The 20,511-nt window shown below is 42.5% G+C and overlaps 1 protein-coding gene across 2 annotated transcripts in view; it reads left to right on the top strand.

The window, feature by feature from the left end:
- LOC122558821 (coatomer subunit gamma-1) overlaps positions 1 to 20,511 on the top strand; it is a 70,914-nt gene that overhangs the window by 48,267 nt on the left and 2,136 nt on the right. For both annotated transcript variants that reach the window (XM_043707622.1, XM_043707621.1), the window contains exons 16-23: positions 7,868 to 7,971; positions 9,019 to 9,144; positions 9,783 to 9,851; positions 9,964 to 10,106; positions 13,099 to 13,270; positions 15,775 to 15,872; positions 18,243 to 18,381; positions 18,812 to 18,910. In XM_043707622.1, coding sequence (XP_043563557.1) covers positions 7,868 to 7,971; positions 9,019 to 9,144; positions 9,783 to 9,851; positions 9,964 to 10,106; positions 13,099 to 13,270; positions 15,775 to 15,872; positions 18,243 to 18,381; positions 18,812 to 18,910 — 950 coding nt within the window. The remainder of the gene's footprint in view (positions 1 to 7,867; positions 7,972 to 9,018; positions 9,145 to 9,782; positions 9,852 to 9,963; positions 10,107 to 13,098; positions 13,271 to 15,774; positions 15,873 to 18,242; positions 18,382 to 18,811; positions 18,911 to 20,511) is intronic.

Here is a 20,511-nt window from a genome sequence, read left to right as displayed (position 1 = left end):
GTAATGGGGTCCATGCAACTAGAGAGTTGTCATAGCAAGCCATCTGGTTCACTAATATTTTCCATATCTTAACACCTATCACTCTGTTTGCTATCTTCTGTTGGCTTCAGCCAAGAAATGTCTCGATTTTAAAATTCTCTTGCTAGTTTCCAAATCCCTCAAGGCCTTCCTCATTTCTGTCTCTGTAATCTTCTCCAGTCTAACATATTAATTCCTCTAATTTTTAAGTTATTTACCTAATTAATTTGTAAATATTTTAATTGATGACTGCATCTTCAGTTCCTTCGGTCTTTGGTTTGGATTTCCTGCACCTTTCTACATTGCTTCCTGGGCGGCACAATGGTTCAGTGGTTAGCACTGCTGCCTTACAGCACCAGAGTCCCAGGTTCGATTCCAGGCTCGGGCGACTGTCTGTGTGGAGTTTGCACATTCTCCCCAAGTCTGTGTGCATTTCCCGCGGGTGCTCTGGTTTCCTCCCACAATTCAAAGATGTGCAGGTCAGGTGAATTGGTCATGCTAAATTGCCCATAGTGCTAGGTGCATTAGTCAGAGGGAAATGGGTCAGGGTAGGTTGCTCTTCGGAGGGTCAGTGTGCATTGGTTGGGCTGAAGGACCTGTTTCCATAATGTAGGGGAATCTAATCTAAAGTCGAGAACAGAGCAGGTCAGGCAGCATCCGAGCAGCTGCAGAATCGACATTTTGGGCATAAGCCCTTCATCAGGAATGAGGTTGTGAGCTGGGGATTGAGAGCTAAGTGGGGTGAGGCTGGGGGTTATGGTAGCTCAGAATGCAATAGGTAGGTGAAGGTGGGGGAGAAGATGATAGGTCGGAGAGGAGGGTGGAGTGGACAGATAGGAAAGACGATGGACAAGTCGAGTTGGAGGCTTAGGACTGGGGTAAGGTGGGGGGGCGGAGGAATGGGGAAACTGGTGAAATCCGCATTAATCGTGTGATTGCAGGATCCCAAGCGAAAGATGAGACGTTCTTCCTCCAGACGTTGGGTGGTTGGGGTTTGGCGATAGAGGAGGCCCAGGACCTGCATGTCCTTGCACCCAATGTGGTCTTCTCTACGTCGGGTAGACAGGACTTGAGTCTCTTTATTCCTTTAAGACAAACCTCAAAAACCTACTTCTATTTAGCCTTTCGGAGTTCTGACCTATGATTCCCTGTGTGGCTTGGCTTTGTGTTTTGTTTTGAAATGTTCCTGTGAAATGCCTTGGGGTGTTTTATTACTTTAAAGGAGCTACGTAAATATAATTTGTTATAACTGTTGTAACTTCAAGAAAGGAAATCTTTGACCTTAGGCCACTCAGTCATAACAAAACTGTTCGGAGAAGCTATAATCCAAGCAGTATGGTTTAAGAAGGTAACAGCATCTTTTTATGAGCACTGAGGAAAGTGTAATAAATGCTAGCCTTCTCAGCAATGCTGCTAGAAAAAGAGTTATTGGGTAAAAAGAGGGTTGAGCTCAGCTGTTAAAGGAAAGACAAATATATATTTGTTTATATTATGTACCATTTTGCTCAACCCCAGGACATTCCACCCCCATACAGTTAAGTAGTTTTAAAGTGTGATTGCTGTGTAATGTAAGAATTCCGCAGAGAGTATCCAGCAAGCTACCACAAAGAGGAATTAATTAAATGACCAAAGCATTTACTTTAGCTATTGATTGAGTGACAGTGGGCATCTTAAAACTAGGAGGCAGTGGTATAGTGGTAACATAACCAGACTAGTTATCCAGAGCCTCAGGCTAATATTTGGGGGACATGGATACGTACGTTTGCCATTATAGCAGATGGTGAAGTTGGAATTCAGTAAAGTCTGGAATTAAAAGCTAGTCTGATGTAATCATGTAAGCAATGTTGACCTTTAAAAAAAAAGTCTGTTTGTCAATATCGTTGAGGAAATTTTCCAAATCTGGTTTGGTTTATAGAATGGGTGAAAGAAGGGGATGAGCTGAGTTATCACGAAGGGTCACTCGACCCGAAATATTAACTCTGCCTTCTCTCCACAGATGCTGCCGGACCTGCTGAGTTTTTCCCAGCAATTTCTGATTTTGTTTCTGAGCCTCATTATGTTTTACCAAGTGAGAATCACTTGGGTAGAATCCAGGTGGGGTAAACAGAAGTGAGGTCAGTGGATTATGGGGAAAGTTTCACTGACTTTTAAATGTATGGTTGATGTGTTGTGACTGTAACTGCAGGCAGAAGTCACATGTCTGGAGCAAAGCTCATCCATCTGCAACCAACAACACCTCAAAATGTACTTGCACATTTTCAGTGTTTTATTGGAGAAGGCTTCGAACAACCTGGTGCCTAGGCTCACTGTGAGCGCCTAACATTGGTGTTAGAAAGCTCTGATGGTGCCCATCAGATATTTACACAGTATCACTGTCAGCTGTTTCTTAAATATATATTTGATTTGATTTCTTAGTGAATTGCTGTGGGTTAAAGCATAAGGGTAAGAAGCTGCTGTTTATTAAAGCAGTATAATGTACTGTACTTCTGAAATAAGATTTTGTCTTTTATGGAAAGCCAGTTATAGTTTAGGTTGATATTCCCGGTGCTGTACTGTCAGAGGTGCTGACTTTCAGGTGAATTATTAAACCAACGTTCCACTTACCTCGCTCCAGTGGGTGCAAAAGATCTGTAGCACTATCAGTGGGTTATCCCTGGTGTCCTGGCCAATATTTACCTCTGCAATAACACCAGAGTAATAGAAAATAGATTACCTGTCTATTTATTGGATTGATGGTCGTGGGATCCTTGCAATGTGCAAATTATTTCCTGTACTGCAATACTGATTAATTGCTTTCTAAAAGCACTTTTCAGCAGTTAGATATATCCTGAAATCATGAAAGATGCTATGTAAATGCAAGGCCGTTTTTTTCCCCCCTTAAAATCATTAAGATCTGTACAATGGATCTCTTGACCATTGGGTTGTTACATTGACAGTGCAGTCATTAGGATTGTACAACTCCCTGGTAACCCCTGAGAGAATTGTTTTATCAAACCCTAGGCAAACGCACAGCCAGCTGTACACACGGCATGTCTTTAGCTAGGAGTCCTGCCCTCGACTTTCCTTCACCTTTTTAAGGTTCCCAAACACAACGCTAAAAGAAAAAGATGACACATATTTTAAAATCTGTGCACTTAAATATATTTGTTATATTAGAAATGGTCTTGGCTATTTCTATTTACTGTGGGGGATTTGCCTATGTAACAGCGGTGACTACAGTTCAAAGTAATTCATTGACTGTAAAGTGCTTCGGGGCATCTCAAAGGCTTATAAATACAAGTCTGCTTGTTCTCAATAAAACCTTGATGCTGTGAAAGTTATGATTTATATTCAGTCTGGAGAGGTTGAAATTTTTGTATGATCATTTTAAATGTTCTGCTTTGAAAGCTGTTGCTAAATTGCGCTGTATTCCATTTTAATGAAATGGGTTTTTCAATTAAATGTCAGGAATTATTTTAAAAGGTTTAATGACTGTGTTAAACAGATTTGAGTGGCATTTTTATGAACGTATTAGCCAGTTTGTTGAATTAGCACTCAGAATTTTAACCTGGAAGGATCAGTCTTAGGACTTCCCAGCGTCGTAAGTTATTTAAGAGGCTTAATAATTCTAATTCTAAAGGGAGAAATCTATCTTGCCAGCAGAAGGACTCTGTATTAACACAGATTTGGACTGATGCTAAATTTGTGGCGATATCATTTGAATTTACAAGGTTCTGCCAGCACCTGCTATACCCATACCTCTCAAACCTTGCTGTTTCCCATTCTCAGTGTGGGGTTCTGATCCCCGTGGCGTTGCCAAGGGAAATTGCAGAACAGAGATCAGGCATTTCCCAGCAGGGAGGCACAGAAACACCTTGTAAGGAAAGCTTTAATTAATTATGTTACCATTAGGTTTTAAGTGACCTCCTGTCAGCACAAAGACTAGAGAAGCTGGGTTTGTTCTGCTTGGAATATGTAACTTCAAGGAGAGATTTGTTAGAGATGTTCGAAATCTTAAAGGGTTTGGGTTTTTTAAGAATAGGTAAGGAGCAACTGTTTCCATGACCGAACGGATTGGTCACCAGAGGATACAAGTATAAGGCAATTGGTAAAACGACATGAGAAACCTGTTGTTTTTTTTTTCCCCCCAACAATGAGTTAAGGTGATGTGCAATGCACTGATTGTAAGAGTAGTGGAAACAAATTAAATAGTAACTTTCAAATAGAAATTGGTAAATACTTGAAGGGGAAGATTTATCAGGTCAAGGGCTAGGATGAGGCAGTGACTAAGTGGGAAGAGCTCTTTCAAAGAACCACTGAAGATCAGATGAGCCAGTAGCCAGCTACAATGCTATATAATTCTACAATCATCTAGTAAAAACGGTTGCTATTCATGCTTCAACTGATAAAGACATTCTGCAGATCCCACAACCTGTCCATGTTTGTTCACCCTCAAGAACTCTCTAGCTCTTGCAGCTCTGAGATTATTGACAGGTTGCTGGTGCCAGCTGTTCAAAAACTTAAAACTTCATTAGCTTTGACAGCTAACTCCTGCTGAGGGCACTTGCACAAATCCTGTGACTGCCTTGGACAGGAGCTGCGGAGTGATTTTGTAGTTATTGCAGCTAATTGAATAAGCTAAGATGGAAAAATGCAAATTCACACATAGGCAAAGTGGAAGCAAGGCTAAAAAGTGGGCATTAGAAACAATTCCTCACATTTACCAAAACTTGATAACTAGTAGCCCTTGAACTGTAACTCATGATGCGCATTTCTGCAGAATTCACATGTGTGAAAATGTGTTATTATTGATAGTTCTCCTTGCATACTCCATTCTTACAAAAGCCAATAAATACCTTTTGAGCCAGGAATAAGAGGGGGCTTTCCTAGGAGGAGAGATTAAGTAGAATAGATGTATATTCATTGGAGTTGAGAATAATCAGAGGGAATCTAATTGAAATTTGCAAAGTTATTTAGAAGGTTATGACAGAATGGATGCACTCCCAAGTTTGGAGCAAGCGATCATAGCTTCTGCTGAATGGGCACCATTTAAGGAAGAGATGTAAAAAAATTTCCTTACTGTAGGTAGCAAATCTTTGGAACTCACTACCTCAGTGGGCTGTAGAATGCTCACTTCAATGCAGTATTCGAGCTGGGATTTGTGGATTGAGGGGAATCTCAGGATTTAGATTTGGAGCAGGGTGGCATTGAGGTTAATGATCAGCCTACATTTTATTGTGTGGCAGAGCAGGTTCAAAGGCCTACTCTCCTATTGTATTCTTAACCCTGTTGTCTTGAGAAATTATTAGAATCTTTAAGTAATAACATACATTCCTGGATAGCGTTCCAGACTACTGTTGCCTCCTTTTACTAATTGTAGGGCTACATAACCTGCCATGTCTCTTTGCTAGGTTAGTATTGTAGGATTTGACTGGATTAATTTACTTGCTGTTTCTGTATACCTTTACATATCTTAGGATTGCTTTTAGTTACACTGGAGGTTAATTCATACTGATGAAAGAGTCTGTAAATAATGGATGTAGGTTTGCTCGCTGAGCTGGGAGGTTCATTTCCAGACGTTTCATCACCCTACTAGGTAACATCTTCAGTGGGCCTCAGGAGAAGCAGTGTACATGATTCCTGCTTTCTATTATATGTTTGGGTTTCTTTGAGTTGGTGATATCATTTCCTGTGTGATGCCATTTCCTGTTCTTTTCCTCAGGGGGTGGTAGATGGGGTCTAACTCGATGTGTTTGTTGATAGAGTTCCGGTTGGAATGCCATGCTTCGAAGAATTCTTGTGCATTTGTTTGTTTGGCTTGTCCTAAGATGGATGTGTTGTCACAGTCGAGGTGGCGTCCTTCCTTATCTGTATGTGAGGATACTAGTGAGAGAGGGTCATGTCGTTTTATGACTAGTTGGTGTTCATGTATTCTGGTGGCTAGTTTTCTGCTTGTTTGTCCCATGTAGTGTTTGTTACAGTTCTTGCATGGTATTTTAAAAATATATTTAAACAACACATCCATCTTAGGACAAGCCAAACTAAGACACGCACGAGAATTTCTAGAAGAATTTCTAGTTAGCAAGGACTTTGATAAGAGCAAAAGAGTGGAAGAAGGTCATATTGAACTCAAAATTAACTTTGTTTTTCTCTCTCCACAAATGCTGCCAGATCTGCTGAGTTTCTCCAACAATTTCTGTATTTATTGAGTGACTTTGATTATTTTTCAAGTAAACCATTCCACTTTTTTATTTGCTTCGATCTAAACCTGCTCTGTGATGCACCTGCCTTCCCCATGTCAATTGGAAAGACTCTTTGTCACGTGGTTGGATGATTCTTCACATACATTCGCACCAGCCTTTTTTACATTTACAGTACATAATCGATATGTAGAGGTGTTCAAGGAAATGTTGAAAACAAAAATAATTCTCCAACCTTTATTTAACAGCGCTCTGATTAATTCTTCTCCTGGATTGCTTGCAGTGGTGTCTGGGAAATTAGACTTCAATTCCTTGAGACTATATTCTAATCATGTAGGATTAGCAAACCCTAGTTAGCAGTCACTTTCCAGTGTCTCTGCTAGTGATATAGTGGGTTATTTTTGGGGGTGGGGCGCGAGTGAAGGAGGACTGATCCAGTTGGAAAGGTTTCCAATAGAAATGACCGTTAACTTTTTCAACATACCACTACCAACACCTCTCTGCCCATTGGCTAAGATTTTAAGCCAGGGAATTTGGACCTTTGTTTAAAATTCTACACTGTTGCTGAAGGTAAATGATCAAACCACCTCAAAATATATTAAGATAGCCTGGACTCTAGCGTTTTTTATTTTAAAAACAAGTTGTGTTGCAATTCGATTAGTCAAACTAGCAGCCTCGCAGTAAAGCACACTTTCTTCACGCACTTTTGTTAAAAGAAAACAAAGAAAAAAATTGGAAGAATTTAACACTATTAGAAAACTAGGCTGCTTCTATTGTCCCAACTTTCATGGGCGGCACAGTGGTTAGCACTGCTATCTCACAACGCCAGAGACCCAGGTTCAATTCCCACCTCGGGCAACTATCTGTGTGGAGTTTGCACATTCTCCCTGTGTCTGCGTGGGTTTCCTCCGGGTGCTCCGGTTTCCTCCCACAGTCCAAAAATGTGCAGGTCAGGTGAATTGACCATGCTAAATTGCCTGTTGTGTTAGGTGAAGGGATAAATGTAGGGGAATGGGTCTGGGTGGGTTGCCCTTCGGAGGGTCGGTGTGGACTTGATGGGCTGAAGGGCCTGTTTCCACACTAAGTAATCTAATCTAATCTTTCTAAAGAAAGCCCAAGACCTCACGAGCTGTTCACTTTATTCAATTCAAACAGATAGCTCTGTCTTAAAATCTCTCTTGCAAAGAAAAAGGACAAAATACACCTCTTAAAGCCAGAGAATTGTCTCAAAATTATTCTGAAATTAGATTAAAATACTTACACTTAAATATTTCATGCTGTGCACGCACTCATACCAATCCAAAGTCACAGCCCCATGTCTTTTGACTCAGCTGAATTAGTGTATATTTTCTAGTCAATATGCTAGAAAGATACAATTCAGAGACTATTTAGCCCAACAAGTCTGTGCTAGCTCATTGAAAACACAATGAAATAAATCCTCACCCTTGTTCTTTTCCCAGCGCCTAGCAAAGTATTTTTCTTTCATTTGTCTAATTTTCTTTTGAAGACTGTAATTGAATCTGGTTCCTCCACCAACCAAATCATCGTAACTCACTGTGAAGGTTTTCCTGCACTGGTCCCAGGTCCTTCTGTCAATTACCTTTAAATCTGTGTCTTCTGGTTGCTGATCCTCCTGTCATTTCTGATGTAAGGCTGCCTATTTTGCACAGATGCATGATGGATGATGACAATGAGGTGCGAGACCGGGCCACCTTCTACCTGAGTGTGCTGGAGCAGAAACAGAAGGCACTGAACTCTGCTTACATCCTCAATGGTAAGGAGTGTCACGTGCGTCAGTCCTTGTTTTGCTCATGTGTTCGTCCTGGTCGCTCGTGTGTTTGCCCAATCAAACTGTAACAGGTCACAAGTTAATTGAAATAACTAAGAGCTGAGTTTTGTTGCACTGTACCTGGTGGGCAATGCTTGCACTTAACTAAATTAGTAACGGTGTGATTTGGTGGAGGTTTTATTTAAAAATAGTTGGGTTCTTGTAATGCAGTGGGAATATGTCTACTCCATGTTCAAGTCCCACCTGTTCCAGAGGTGTGTACTAATATCTCTGCACAGGTTGGTTAGAAAATATCTGCAAGATTCTTAGAGGACTAGACATATGAATACAGATAGCTGGTTTCACTTTCTGGTTAGCATTATCTGTACTCAACTGAGTACAGTGAAAAATTTACAAATCACCACTTATGGTGCAGTCTTAGGTACACAGGTACCTAGGTACAGTTTCTTAAAAGTATAAATTCTAAAGGAGAGAAAAAAAATTTAGAAAGTGTAAAGTCCAGCATTACAGATCACTGTGAAAGAGTTTAGGAACAGAGGGCATCATCTCAGAATAAGGATTGCAAATTGAAGACAGTGCTGAGGAATTTCTTCTGAAGGTAATGAATCTGTGGAATCTTTTATCGCAGAGGGCTGTCGAGGTTGGGTTGTTCAGAATATTCAAGGCTGAATGGACAGGTTTTTAAACAGTAAGGGAATCGGTGGTTATGTGAAAAGGGCAGGACAGGAGAGTCAGGGTTGATTAGATCAGCCATGATTTTAGCAAATGGCAGTACAGACCGGACAGGCTGAACGGCCTACTTCTGCATCTACATTTTATGGTTTAAAAGCGACTCATTGAGCCGAATTATGACAGTCTACCAGATCGAACAATGACACTTGCACTGAAGTGAGTGTCAGGGTCTTCAGTAGCTACACAACGAATATTAGGAGAATAATATGCATGGTGTGTTTCAGATTTTAGCTTTAAAGCGCCAACATTGTTTTACACACAAGGCACAATTAAAAAGCAATGCAACTTCTCCCTGTCCAGGTCTGCAAGTGTCAATTCCAGGCTTGGAGCGAGCACTGCACCACTACACACTGGAACCATCCGAAAAACCCTTCGACTTAAAATCAGTTCCACTGTCGATGGCTTCCTCTGCAGAACAGAAGACTGGTAGGTGCATGTACATATGGAGTTTATTCCCTTCTCACCCCAGGTAAACCATGAACTTCATTTGTTTTTGTCATGGACCTCCTCACTAAAGTAGTGGAGGCACTAATCATTTCAAAAGCAGCTTGACTGGGTTAGGGGGGACCTTTTTTTTTTCCTGTAATTGCATGAGACAAGTTGAACGGCCCTCCTCATTTTTGTGTCTCTCAAATTACATTTTGAGAAGCAGCTGGAGTTTAATGGCTACCCTCAGACTACTCCCTTTCCAGAAAATGGAAAAGGCAGTTTTGTTGGTGCTGCATTCCTTTGGGGAAAAAAGAATTTCATGAGCTTGTTTGAATTAATCACTAGCTTAGGGCTGCTACGAAGGAAGGACATGTGAAGGTCAGCTAGCTGTTGGAAAAGGCTGATAATGAGGTCTTTTTCTTCTTTCCTTTCCCCTGTCAGAACTATGTTGAAGGACAGAGATGACTTGATCCCCTTGTGAATCCCTGCAGAGTTTGGTGAATTGCACTGGGAGTTAAAAAGCCTATAGGCAGTTGTGTAAAGGGAGGCATCTTTGCTGCTCTCTCTGCAACCTCTATCCTTCCCCAACAATATTTATCCCTGTTGACTTTTTACTGATGTTTTATTATTTCCAGAAATCTCTCCAGCAACCACAGTCAAAGTGCCAGAGAAGGTGGCATCAAGTAGACAGGATATTTTCCAAGGTAAGAGAGGCTTTGACGACAGAAATTTCAGCTTGTAGTGTAAGAATTACAACACTCGATTCAGACTTGCTGCATGCAATAAATCGCAAATGAAAATCTCGTTCTGTTTCAGAACAACTTGCTGTTATCCCAGAGTTCAAAGGCCTTGGCTCACTTTTCAAGTCTTCATCTAATCCCGTCCCCCTCACAGAATTGGAGACGGAATATGTTATCCGTTGCACCAAGCACACCTTCGAAAATCACTTTGTGTTCCAGGTAAGTGACTCCTAGGCCTCTCAGCTGTCTATTTTACTCGTGTCCCAAAGCCGGTTAGAATCGTTAATCTTTTTGTTTGCAGTTTCCTACTTGTAGGTGTTGTTTTTCAGTCCTAATGCTGAATGTTTAACTTGCTGATTTGAGCTGAAATAGCAGTAAAGGGAAGATTTGCATTTAATTTATACAGTACTTTCCATGATCTCCCAAAGAACTCTGAGCCAATGAAGCACTTCTGATGTATGGTGGCTGTTGTAACATGTCAGGGGCTGCACACCCTGGAGTCAAGAGGCATTTTAAAAAAAGAAATACAGTTGAATATCACTTTTCCCATCCTCGCTCTGTCACATGATGCCTTGTAACCATTGGAGTACTTTTGAAGCAATCATTTTGTGCATAGCAAACTCCTACAAACAGCTATGTGATAATACCCAGATAGTGTAGTTTCCTTTGTGAGCAATATCTATTAACCAAGTAGCACTCGAACCATACAAGTGCCAGGCAATGACCATCTTTAAAAGGAGAGAATCAAGCCATTTTCTCTTGACATTCAACAACATTACCGTTGCTGCATTTCCCACTGTCAACAAACATTGACCAGAAACTGAATTAGACTAGTCAAAAATACTGTGGCCAGAAGAGCACATCAGAGGCAGGGATTTCTCTGCCACTTCCTGACTCCCATAACCTCTCCACCATCTATAAGGCACAACTTGGGAGTGTAATAGATTAGTCTCTGCTTACCTGAATGTGTATGGCTTGAGAAGCTTGACCGCTATGCAAGACAAAGCTTGAATGACATTGTACCCATCGCCTTCAACGTTCACTGCTAATACACAGCGACAACATTGTGTACCATCTACAAGGTGCATAGTAGTAATTCCCTCCAACAGCTCCTACAACAGTACTTTCCCAACTCCAAGCCTTTGCCATCCATAAGGAGACGGTAGCAAATGCAGGGAAGCGATACCAGCTGCATGTCCCTCCTCTGAGCCACATGCTATCCTGACTTGGCACTACATCATTGTTCCTTCACTCTGGCTAGGACAAAAATATGGAACTTCCTGCATAACAGCACTGTGGTTGCACCTACACTGTCAATACTGCAGAGATTGAAGAAGGCAGCTCACCACCACCTTCTCAAATGTAATTAGGGATGGGGAAGAAATGCTCCTCTTCCCAACAGCACAAACATGCTCCTTTCTAAAAAAAATGAAAGGACATAAATCCCCTGCTACTACCAGAGTAAATGCTGTGGGATGTTTCATGTTCACCGAAAAGGATAGGTGGGGTCTCAGTTGAAAAATTAAGCTGAGAGGCAGCACCTCTGATAATGCAAAATTCCTGTTGCACCTGATGTCAGGCCAGATTATGGTTACCGATATGGGGCCAAATTCATGATCTTATGTTGGAAAGACAAGAATGCCATCTGATCTATAGGCCTAGGACTGCACTTGGCATGGCCCATACTCTGCAGTCCTGAATTAATTATTAACTACTGTGGGTAGCTGTAAAGTGAACACTTCTCATCGAGAGTCGGGTCAAAAGTTCCAATGATCACTTCACTGCAGTTTCACCTGCCGAACCATGTGAAAGTTGGGACGATGGATCTTGGCATGGCGCTATCTTCTAAAGTTGTCTTTTGTTGAAGAGAGGGAACAGAAAGGAATTTGAACTCTCATCTATATGGACTTCAGTAAGGTGTTTGACAAGGTTCCCCATGGGAGACTGATTAGCAAGGTTAGATCTCATGGAATACAGGGAGAACTAGCCATTTGGATACAGAACTGGCTCAAAGGTAGAAGACAGAGGGTGGTGGTGGAGGGTTATTTTTCAGACTGGAGGCCTGTGACCAGTGGAGTGCCACAAGGATCAGTGCTGGGCCCTCTACTTTTTGTCATTTACATAAATGATTTGGATGCGAGCATAAGAGGTACAGTTAGTAAATTTGCAGATTACACCAAAATTGGAGGCTTAGTGGACAGTGAAGAGGGTTACCTCAGATTACAACAGGATCTGGACCAGATGGGCCAATGGGCTGAGAAGTGGCAGATGGAGTTTAATTCCGATAAATGCGAGGTGCTGCATTTTTGGGAAAGCAAATCTTAGCAGGACTTAATGGTAAAGTCCTTGGGAGTGTTGCTAAACAAAGAGACCTTGGAGTGCAGGTTTATAGCTCCTTGAAAGTGGAGTCGCAGGTAGATAGGATAGTGAAGAAGGCGTTTGGTATGCTTTCCTTTATTGGTCAAAGTTGGGAGGTCATGTTGCGGCTATACAGGACATTGGTTAGACCACTGATGGAATATTGCGTGCAGTTCTGGTCTCCTTCCTATGTGAAAGATGTTGTGAAACTTGAAAGGGTTCAGAAAATATTTACAAGGATGTTGCCAGGGTTGGAGGATTTGAGCGAAAGGGACAGGCTGAAGAGGCTGGAGCTGTTTTCCTTGGAGCATCGAAGGCTGAGGGGTGACCTTATAGAGGTTTACAAAATTATGAGAGGCATGGATAGGGTAAATAGGCAAAATCTTTTCCCTGGGGTGGGGGAGTCCAGAACTAGAGGGCATAGGTGAAAGGGAAAAGATATAAAAGAGACCTACAGGGCAACCTTTTCCCGCCGAGGGTGGTACGTGTATGGAATGAGCTGCCAGAGGAAGTGGTGGAGGCTGGTACAATTGCAACATTTAAGAGGCATTTAGATGGGTATATGAATAGGAAGGGTTTGGAGGGATATGGGCCGGGTGCTGGCAGGTGGAACTAGATTGGGTTGCGATATCTGGTCGGCATGGACAGGTTGGACCCAAGGGTCTGTTTCCATGCTGTACATCTCATGACTCTATGACCCATAATTGTGTGTGTGAAAATCTGGTGGATGCTGAGGGTCAAAGGTAAATGGGAGGTGGACTGGCTGCCAGCCTCCAGATTCTAGTTCAAGCCCTATCTGATGGCACCAAAATAAATCACATTTGGTAAATAATTTTCTTTTTGGTCTCTGTAGTTTGATTGTACCAACACTCTGAATGATCAAATCCTGGAGAATGTCACAGTACAGATGGAACCCACAGAAGGTTACGAAGTACTGTGCTGTATTCCAGCAGCTACCCTATCCTATAATCAGCCAGGCATCTGTTACACGCTGGTGACGTTGCCAGAGGAAGATCCAACAGCAGGTGAGGAAGCATTTGCAATTACCTGGAAGATGTTGCATTGCTGAGATATTGACGTAACAGAGGTTTATAAAATTATGAGGGCATAGCTAAGGTAAATTGCCAAGGCCTTCTCCACAGGATGGTTGGAGGCCAAAAACCAGAAGGCATAGGTTTAGGTGAGATCATCTGTTATTGCCATGTCAGGGTATTAAACATCGGCCTATATTTTGGGAATAAGTCCCTTGATCTTTCACTGAATAGTGTCTATGGGTATTTTACATCCAGTTAAGCAAGCCAGACAGATGGAACCTTGAGTTAATATTTCACCTGAACTTGGTACATCCAGCAATTCGGCTCCTCTTGGTGCTGCGATGGAGTGTCAATTTTGTGCTGAAGCCCTGGAAATACAATTTTAATACCAGAAATACCTTTCAATAAACAATTTAAGAGTGTAATTCTACAGTGCTGAAGAAAAGTCAATGGGGACTTGAAATATTAAGTCAGTTTTCTCTCCATAGATGCTACCAGATCTGGTGGGTTGCTCAAGCAATTTCTGTTCTTGTTTTCAGATCTCTAGCATCCACAGTTCTCGGTTCTATGCCAGTAGCTTACTTGGTGTACACTAGGCAGTTTCTTAGTTAATTAAATACCTTTAGGTAGGTACAGTCTAAAATTGTTTTCATGCTCGCTTTAAAAACAAATCAGCTCAATTTCCTGGTCCATTGTAGTTTGTGGAATCTCCGTTTTGACATGGGATTGTAGAGAGCTTCATGGATAAAAGCTGTTTAATCTTGAGCCATCTTAAAAGATAGAGGAAATACGAGAAAATGGCTTTTGAGTTTAAGCCACTTGTGTTTGCTTAGTCGAGTAGATTCTGCCTGGATTGCGCTGGCATTACTGATAGGGAATGCAGCCTCTCGGTATTTTGTTTTCTCAGTTTTGGAGTGCAGCTCTCAAACTTTCAATACTGCTTGCAAGTGGCCAGGAGTACAAGTACCCAGCCAGGTCTGTTCCTATTCCCCCATAAGTTGCTGTTGTGTTGTCTGATTCTAGACTTCACAAGATACCTTACTCAGCTCAACTGCTTAAGAACCTCAGTAGAGTACTTTGGGGAGACAGCAGTGCTGTGATAATGCCATTGGATTAGTAATCTGGAGGCCAACTCTGATACTCCGGATTACCCAACACCAGAGCTGCTGGCAAATTGTGATTCATAAAGCTGGAATTGACATCTACTCTCTGTTACAATGGCCCTGAGAAATATTGAGACCATTCACTAAGTCCTCCTTTGGGTAAGGAAACCTGCCATACTTAACATAGTCTAGACAGCGGGAGGCTGGAAGAACATAGCAAGCCAGACAACATCAGGAGGTGAAGAAGTCAATGTTTCAGGTGTAACCCTTCTTCAGGAGAGTACTTAACTAGCCTGGCCTTCAAGACCTCCTGCAAAGTGGACAAAGTCAGAAGTCACATGACACCAGGTTATCGTCCGACAGTTTCATTTGAGATGGCAAGCTTTCGGAGTGCTGCTCTGTTGTCAGGTGAAGTCCTAACACTTGCCTGACAAAGGAGCAGTGCTTCAAAAGCTTGTGATTTCAAATTAACCTGTTAGACTATAACCTAGTGTTGTGTGACTCCTGACTTTGACCACTCCATTCCAACACCAGAACCTTTATGTCATCTCTGCAATGGGGGTGACTTTATTTGTTACCCTCTGAAACTCAGCTCAAGGGTATTTAGGATGGGCAACAAATGTTGGCCTTGCTGATGACACTCGCATCCGCTGAAGGAAAAAAGAAACACTTCTGTTTCCTGATATCTGTCATCCTCCAGCCTGTAAAGGAGAGCCGGCCCATTGTTGAATTACAGAAAGTAGTTCTACTGTGACCTGTGAAATTGGTTGTGTGTGGGACCTGTGTGTTACCACGGTGGCGGGGAGGCACTGTCCACAGCATTTCTTTCCTGGCCGCGCATGTCATTGCTCTTATCTACAGGGAGCACTTATCTCAGAAATCCTGAGTTAGGACCTTGGCTGTCAGTATTCCAATTCTCAACAACTAGACCAGCTGAGGCTGCTGGTTCAAACCTGGTACCCCAATGCCCCAGCCCTCAGGAGAACCATATTAGGCAATCTAGCCTGTTCCATCATTCCATTGTATCAAGCTGATAACTCCATTTCCCCACCTTGACATGCTTGCCCAACAAAAATCTTTCTTTCCCAATGTTCAGCTTGGCTATGTGCAGAAAAACAAGGAAATGTGTTCTGAACTCACATGGGGGCTATGGATAATCTTGCCTTGAAAGACTTAGAATTGGCACTGAAGAAGTCACGGCAGGCCTGTTGACATTTGAAGATCTAAGCTGTTAAATATGCAGTGCCCATGTATTCCATGCAGTGTTAGGATGTTGTAGCAGACACCAGAGTTAACTCTTGCCATTTTGCCTCCCTTCCTCAATGTATGAGTGTGATGTGTTTCTTCCGAGTCCTGTCTGTACTTGCAGCTCATTCCTTTCTCTGCTTTTAGTGTCTTGTACGTTTAGCTGTACCTTAAAGTTCACCGTGAAAGACTGTGACCCCAACACGGGAGAGGCTGATGAAGAGGGTTATGAAGATGAATATGTGGTAAGTGGAACTGAACCAATTTGTCCAGATGAGTCCGTTGCACTGTACCTTAGTGAAGCGTTAGAAGGAAAGTCTTTTGTTTCATGTAGAACCTTTCAAGATCTCAGGATGTCTCATTTTGTTACAGGCAATTTGTACACAGCAAGATCCAGCTGACCAGATAATCTGTTTTAGTGATGATAACTTGATGGATATTTAATGGCCAAGACAATATAAGTAACATCCCTACTTTTCAGAAAAGTCGTGGAACTTTTTTGAAGTTTTCACTGGTGGGGCCAGATGGGGGATGCCCTTTTCATCGGAAAGATAGCCTTTTCCCCATTTCAGGGCTCCCTTCGTACACAGGGTGACTGGTTGAGATTGATGAAGAAAACTGGACTGGTCAGATAGTAGCAAGTGGTGAACTGAATTCAATCCAGACAAGTGTGAGGTGATGCCTTTGAGAGAGGCAATCAAGATAAACTAATATAGTATAAATGGTAGGATGCTGAAAATATATCTGAACAGAGACCACTTGAACTGCATGCTCACAGACCATTGAAAGCAGGTAGACAGGTCAGTGGTAAGCTGGTTAAGAAGGCATACTAACCATGGTATTGGGTACAAGAGTAAGGAGGTCAGACCAGAACTGTGTACAACTATAGCTTGGCCACAGTTCCCATCGTCCCATTTCAGGAAGGATGTTATCGTAGTCATGAGCATAGACAAAGGGTATAGAGGAGATTTACGAGGATGTTTCCAGGACTGGCACATTTTAACAATGACAAAGGATTGCATCGGTGAGGATGTATCCTTGAGAACAGAAAAGGATGAGGGTATGGTATTATGAGGAGATTTAATTGAGGTGGATACAATTGTGAGGCTGGGAGAGATTGAATGGAAGTGACCCATTTCCCTCAGCAGGTCAATAACCAGCTAGCTTAGATTTAAAATAATTGGTGGAAGGATGAGAAAGAAGTTGAAAAAATCTTTGACTCCAATGGTAGTGGCAATCTGGGATTTGCTGTTTAAAATGGTGACATTTTAAAAAAAAACAAATAAATAATTGCTCTGTGCGTAAAATGCTGTAACCTACATTCCTATTTTGGAAATAGAACCAGCCTGACTCAAGATTGTAATGCATACAAACTCTAACCTCACACCTTTAATGTATTGTCTAAGCTGAGATGTCACCTTTTTTTAAATAAACCTTAAGTTATCTCAGGAATGTGACTTGAAAGAAGTTCTTGGATTTACATATTAATGAATGGACACCTGCAACCCCATTCTAAAAGATGAAAGACTTAACAGCAACCTAGGTTTGTTCAATATATCACATCAGTGCAATCTCTTGCTATAAATTCTGTGTCCTATGATCTTACTCCACTAGCTACCTGATGAAGGAACAGCGCTCTGAAAGCTTGTACTTCTAAATAAACCTGTTGGACTATAAACTGGTGTTGTGTGATTTTTGTTTTAACTTTGTCCACCCCAGTCCAACACCAGCACCTCCACTTCACAGCAACTGCATAGTTATTGACCAAGAACTAGAGTGTGAGATTACATGGTAACTTATTTTCAGTTAGTACAGACACAAAGAGCCATAAGAAATAGGAGTGGAAGTAAGGCCATTCAGCCCATCGAGTCCACTCCACCATTCGATAATGGCTGATGGGCATTTCAACTCCACTTACCCGCACTCTCCCCATAGCCCTTAATTCCTTGTGAGATCAAGAATTTATCAATCTCTACCTTGAAGGCATTTAATATCCCGGTCTCCACTGCGCTCCACAATAAAGCCAAATGGCCTTACTGTGTGCCAGGAATGTTTTATACCTCTGTTTAACCTCGAACTCGAGTCTAGTGTATACTTGACTCCCCAATGCAAATGCTGTAAGGAGAGTGCACAGTAAATTGAAAAGTATCGCTTCCGCCACAAGTGGCTATAATCCAGCCATTTGAAGACAGGTGGTGTCTGAAAACAAGATTTGTTTTTAAGCAGGCAACATTTGATTTTTTCTCCTCATTGATATCTTTTGTCTAACTGCATGGTTAGGAAATTCCTTGGAGGTGCTCCTACTCCTCTGCTGACACCTCATTGACCTGCAATGTTGACCCCTGTTTCTCTGGATTAACAAAGCTTTGGCTACACTTTGGCAAAGTAATACTGGCAAATCTGAAGCAGCACCAGAGAAGTTCTTGCGTCATTTTGCAGCATTGTCTCTTTCTTTCAACACTTGACTCTCATATCCTCGCCACTGTACTCACAATGGCATCCAGAATCCTGCAGCAATTTGAATGTGACTGAGTTTGTGTGAAATAGCAATTGCCGAGACAAGATGCCACAGACACCTCTGCTCAAAGCCTGCTTTATTTTGTCTTCTGTCCCAGCTGGAAGATGTAGAGATCACAGTGGCAGATCACATCCAGAAAGTCCTGAAACCAAACTTCAGCGCTGCTTGGGAGGAAGTGGGATCTGAATTTGAGAAGGAGGAGACCTTTGCCCTGTCCAGCATGAAAACACTTCATGGTTAGTGGTAACCAGTGGTTAGCATATGTAACACTGACCTGTATGTAGCACCGTTAATTAGTAATGTTCAGCACCGTGACTGAATTGTAACAAAACCCTCTTGTTCCAAGTAGTAGTGGCAGGATGAGACTTGCAGTTTTTGCAAAAGCTACACTGTACTTGTGCCTCTGCTGAATTTGGCCCCCCCCCTCCATCCCGGGGCAACCCCCTCCCTGCCTCCCACACCCTGGTCCTGGGCTGTGTCCCCATCCCTAGAAATACTTGGTTGACTGCTTGTGATCTTTAGTATCCCGCAGTAAATGCCGTGCCATTGAGTGGGTCATGACTTGCTTTTGGGATTCGGTCATTTGGATTAGGCTGTCAACATTAGTGGGTAGCTGAGTACAGGCCAGCAGCCACCTTCTAAACCTTGCTGTCCTTTTGTTTGCAGAGGCCGTGAATAATATTATTAACTTCCTGGGCATGCAGCCATGCGAGAGATCTGACAAGGTGCCAGAGAATAAGAATTCTCACACACTCTATCTAGCAGGTAAGTTGGTCCCTTCCCCACCTCCAGGCGCCCACCCAGTGATGGTCAGTTTTGACTGGGATGTTGTGAGCATATTGATGCCCCAGTATCCCAGAGATCTGTTTCTGGTGGGTGTCAGAGGTTCAGTCTTAGTTATTCTTTATTTGCCTTCCCAAGGCTGAACATTGATGTCTGCCGGCAATTTGCTTATGTTGTAAAATACCGTCCTCGTTGTATGCTGCTTGGGTTACTTGTAAAATGAAAATGGTGGCTCCGTGTGTTTTTGCCAGCATTGCTGGCGTTAGTTGCCTGTCCTCCATTGCCCTGATCTGGATGCTGCGCTAGGCCACTAAAGTGGGAAGCTATGTAGCAACTAGTCAGGGAGCACTTGGAGTAAAGAGGATAGATGGGAATTTGAGGCACAAACACATCCGGCATGACCTTACTGAATGGTGGATCAGTGTTGATCCTGCTCCACGTCCAGTCTCAGAGGTCAGCGTGAGTAGCTCACCTTCTGTAAAGTGACCCAGGTTTGACTGCTTCACCATCCGTTTTACTGAAAACAAATTTCTATTTCTGGATTTTGTTTTTAAACACAGATTTTCAGACTGTTCCTTTTGAAATTAAAGTCGACTTGTGAACATAGCTACTTTGCTCCTGCACTCTTCCTTTGACTTGAATAGCATTGCGAGGGTGGGTTTGGTTGTGGGGGCAGCTGTTGTTGGTTCTTTTATGGAAATGCCTTCTAGCGTAATCTGGAAGCACTGACCTGGTACGCAGACACCCGAAACAAGGCATTTCTGGGCTATCTCAGTAAACGCCCACAGCCGTACATGGCGCACAGTCACTCCCCTGCTCTCTGCTCAGCCTCTGCCATCGCTGGATGGAACCTTTATCCTTACCCTGGTGATGTCAGCGTCTGGGTGTTGATGTACCCTTTCCACAGTCCCCAGCACCATCCCAAATTTGTAAGAATGCAAATGTCCGCTAGTGTCTTGACTCCTAAGAGGCAAAAGTGAGGACTGCAGATGTTGGAAACCAGAGATTAGATTAGTGTGGTGCTGGAAAAGCAAAGTATCCTGCTCCTTGGATGCTGCCTGACCTACTGTGCTTTTCCAGCACCACACTAATCTAAACTTTGACTCGTAAGAGCCTAAACTGGGCCCTGTACATTTTCTGCAGTGTTATAGTTTGGATTTTGCTTTGCGTCTTGCTTACATGATACCTTTTAAATCTCTTTGGTCTTCTGGGAGTCCATCTGGTGGGAGTCACATGTGCTCAGGTTTGGTGGTAGAGGATGGGGTTGTTTAAAGCACTATCTGTAATAACTGCATCACTTAACATAGTAATGCCTCATATGATGCCAGTCCCTATGTTCCAATAAGTTGGGTCCTGTAGGTTTGACTGAATGAGGGTGATTTACATTGAAATGTAGAAAGTAGGATCAGAAATCGACCAATCAGCCCTTCGAGCCTGCACTGAGATACCCGCTCCACCATTCAGTATGTTCGTGACTGAGCATTCAACTCAGTCGCCTGTTCCCACTATCTCCTTGTTCCCTTTGATCCCTTTAGCCCTAAGAACTATATCTAACTTCTCCCTGAAAACATTGTGTTTTGGCT

This window comes from Chiloscyllium plagiosum, chromosome 18 (assembly GCF_004010195.1).
Source record: "Chiloscyllium plagiosum isolate BGI_BamShark_2017 chromosome 18, ASM401019v2, whole genome shotgun sequence".
NCBI classification, from domain to species: Eukaryota; Metazoa; Chordata; class Chondrichthyes; order Orectolobiformes; family Hemiscylliidae; genus Chiloscyllium; species Chiloscyllium plagiosum.
Note: the sequence above shows the minus strand (reverse complement) of the source record. Positions and strands in the feature narration are given on the sequence as shown.